The sequence below is a fragment of the Sinocyclocheilus rhinocerous genome, unplaced genomic scaffold, assembly GCF_001515625.1.
Source record: "Sinocyclocheilus rhinocerous isolate Xijiao unplaced genomic scaffold, SAMN03320098_v1.1 scaffold307, whole genome shotgun sequence".
Taxonomy (NCBI): domain Eukaryota; kingdom Metazoa; phylum Chordata; class Actinopteri; order Cypriniformes; family Cyprinidae; genus Sinocyclocheilus; species Sinocyclocheilus rhinocerous.
Window position 1 is genome coordinate 1,060,909 of NW_015662942.1, and position 1,687 is coordinate 1,062,595.

The window sequence follows — 1,687 nt, forward strand, 5'->3', positions numbered from 1 at the left end:
ATATATGATATATCATATTTTGCATTAGTTTTTAATTTTCCATTTTCCACCATAATTTTAGTTAAAATTTATTTAGTTTTTGTCATTATTATTATTATTAGTATTAGTATTATTTTAGATGTATATAGGTTTTATTAATTTTTATTTCAGTTTAAGTTGATTTATACAGCGAAATAAGAAAATAAGAATTGTTGCCTTTATTCTAGTTAGTGTTTCTTTTATTTCAAGTAATGAACATTTTTTAAGTTTTAGTTTTAGTTTAACTATAATAACCCTGAATTTGACATTTACATTTACATTTAGTCATTTAGCAGACGCTTTTATCCAAAAGAGCAATAATATGCAAGTGCTGTGACAAGTCTCGGTTAGCCCAACGCAGTACACCTAGTTTCCAGCTAGTCAACATTTCTCATTTTAATTTAGTAAGACCACATCATTGCTAAAATTGTAAATACAATTATAATGAAAATAGAAAAACTTACACCTGGTGGGGTGGACTTTCACCTGATAGGGATTTTGTATGTCAACTATTAACAGTGAATGTGCATCCGTACCTGAAGTTCTCCAGCATTGTTCTCTCTCTCCACATCGTATTTCACAGTAAACACACCATCCACTGCACTTTCTGTGCAGTTTTCACACTTGCGCTGCTGCTGCAGAGTTGGTTTGAACACAATGTGGGCTTTTTCTTTTGCGTGGCTGATTTTGGTCAAATCTGCAAATTGCTCTCCCAGTGTGTTAGAGGCCGTGACAAACTTGATACCCTTGGGCTCAAATATATACACATCCACCTGAGGAGAGACAACCATCAACAAAGCACATAAAACACAACTCGTGTGTATTTCTGTACTGTGCGTGTGGAACTGACCTGCAGCAGTGGAACCAGGCGTCCAGGTTGTAAGTGTAGCATGTGCTGGTAGACGCCCAGCTTCCTCTGCATCATTTCCTGATAGTGCAGCTCAAACTCCACTTTGCTGCCTGGAGGAACATGCACCTCCGTCCTAAACGTCTCCATTGCTTGAGAGTTAGTCCTGAGTTAAAAAGTTAAAAAAAGAACAGCGTTTAATCAAATTAGAAATGTGACCCTGGACCACAAAACCAGTCGTAAGTAGCACAGGTATATTTGTCCTATCCTAACTTATCCTATCCTAGCTTATTTAAACAGCTTTCAGATGATGAATTAAATCTCAATTTCAAAAAATGAACACTTATGACTGGTTTTGTGGTCCAGGGTCACAAATCTTTTGTAACAATTTTAGTCTTTAAGCTCACTTTTTATTAAAAATGTTAAGCAGCACAACTGTTTCCAACAATGATAATAAAAATCTGCATATTTGAATGATTTCTAAAGGATCATGTGACACTGAAGACAGGAGTAATGGCTGATGAAAATTCAGCTTTGCCAGCATGGAAATAAAGTATATTATTCAAAAGTATGTTAAAATAGAAACCTGTTATTTTAAATTGTAATAATACTCTCAATATTACTGGTTTTATTATATTTTTAATCAAATAAATGCAGCCTTGATAAGCAGAAGACACGTCTTTAAAAAACAATATATGTGCATTTATAGACCAGAAAATAAATATTTTTATAAATAGGGAATATCCAAATAGCTATAAATAGACTATGAATTATCTGTTTATTAGTCTACTTAGACTATATGGTTACCTATATATATATATA

The 1,687-nt window shown here is 33.3% G+C and overlaps 1 protein-coding gene across 1 annotated transcript in view; it reads right to left on the bottom strand.

The window, feature by feature from the left end:
• Positions 1 to 1,687, bottom strand: part of itih2 (inter-alpha-trypsin inhibitor heavy chain 2) — an 18,252-nt gene that overhangs the window by 14,225 nt on the left and 2,340 nt on the right. Inside the window, exons 6-7 of the mRNA XM_016538686.1 lie at positions 869 to 1,031; positions 555 to 791 (exon numbers count right to left, since the gene is read on the bottom strand). Of these exons, the coding sequence (XP_016394172.1) occupies positions 555 to 791; positions 869 to 1,031 (400 nt within the window). The remainder of the gene's footprint in view (positions 1 to 554; positions 792 to 868; positions 1,032 to 1,687) is intronic.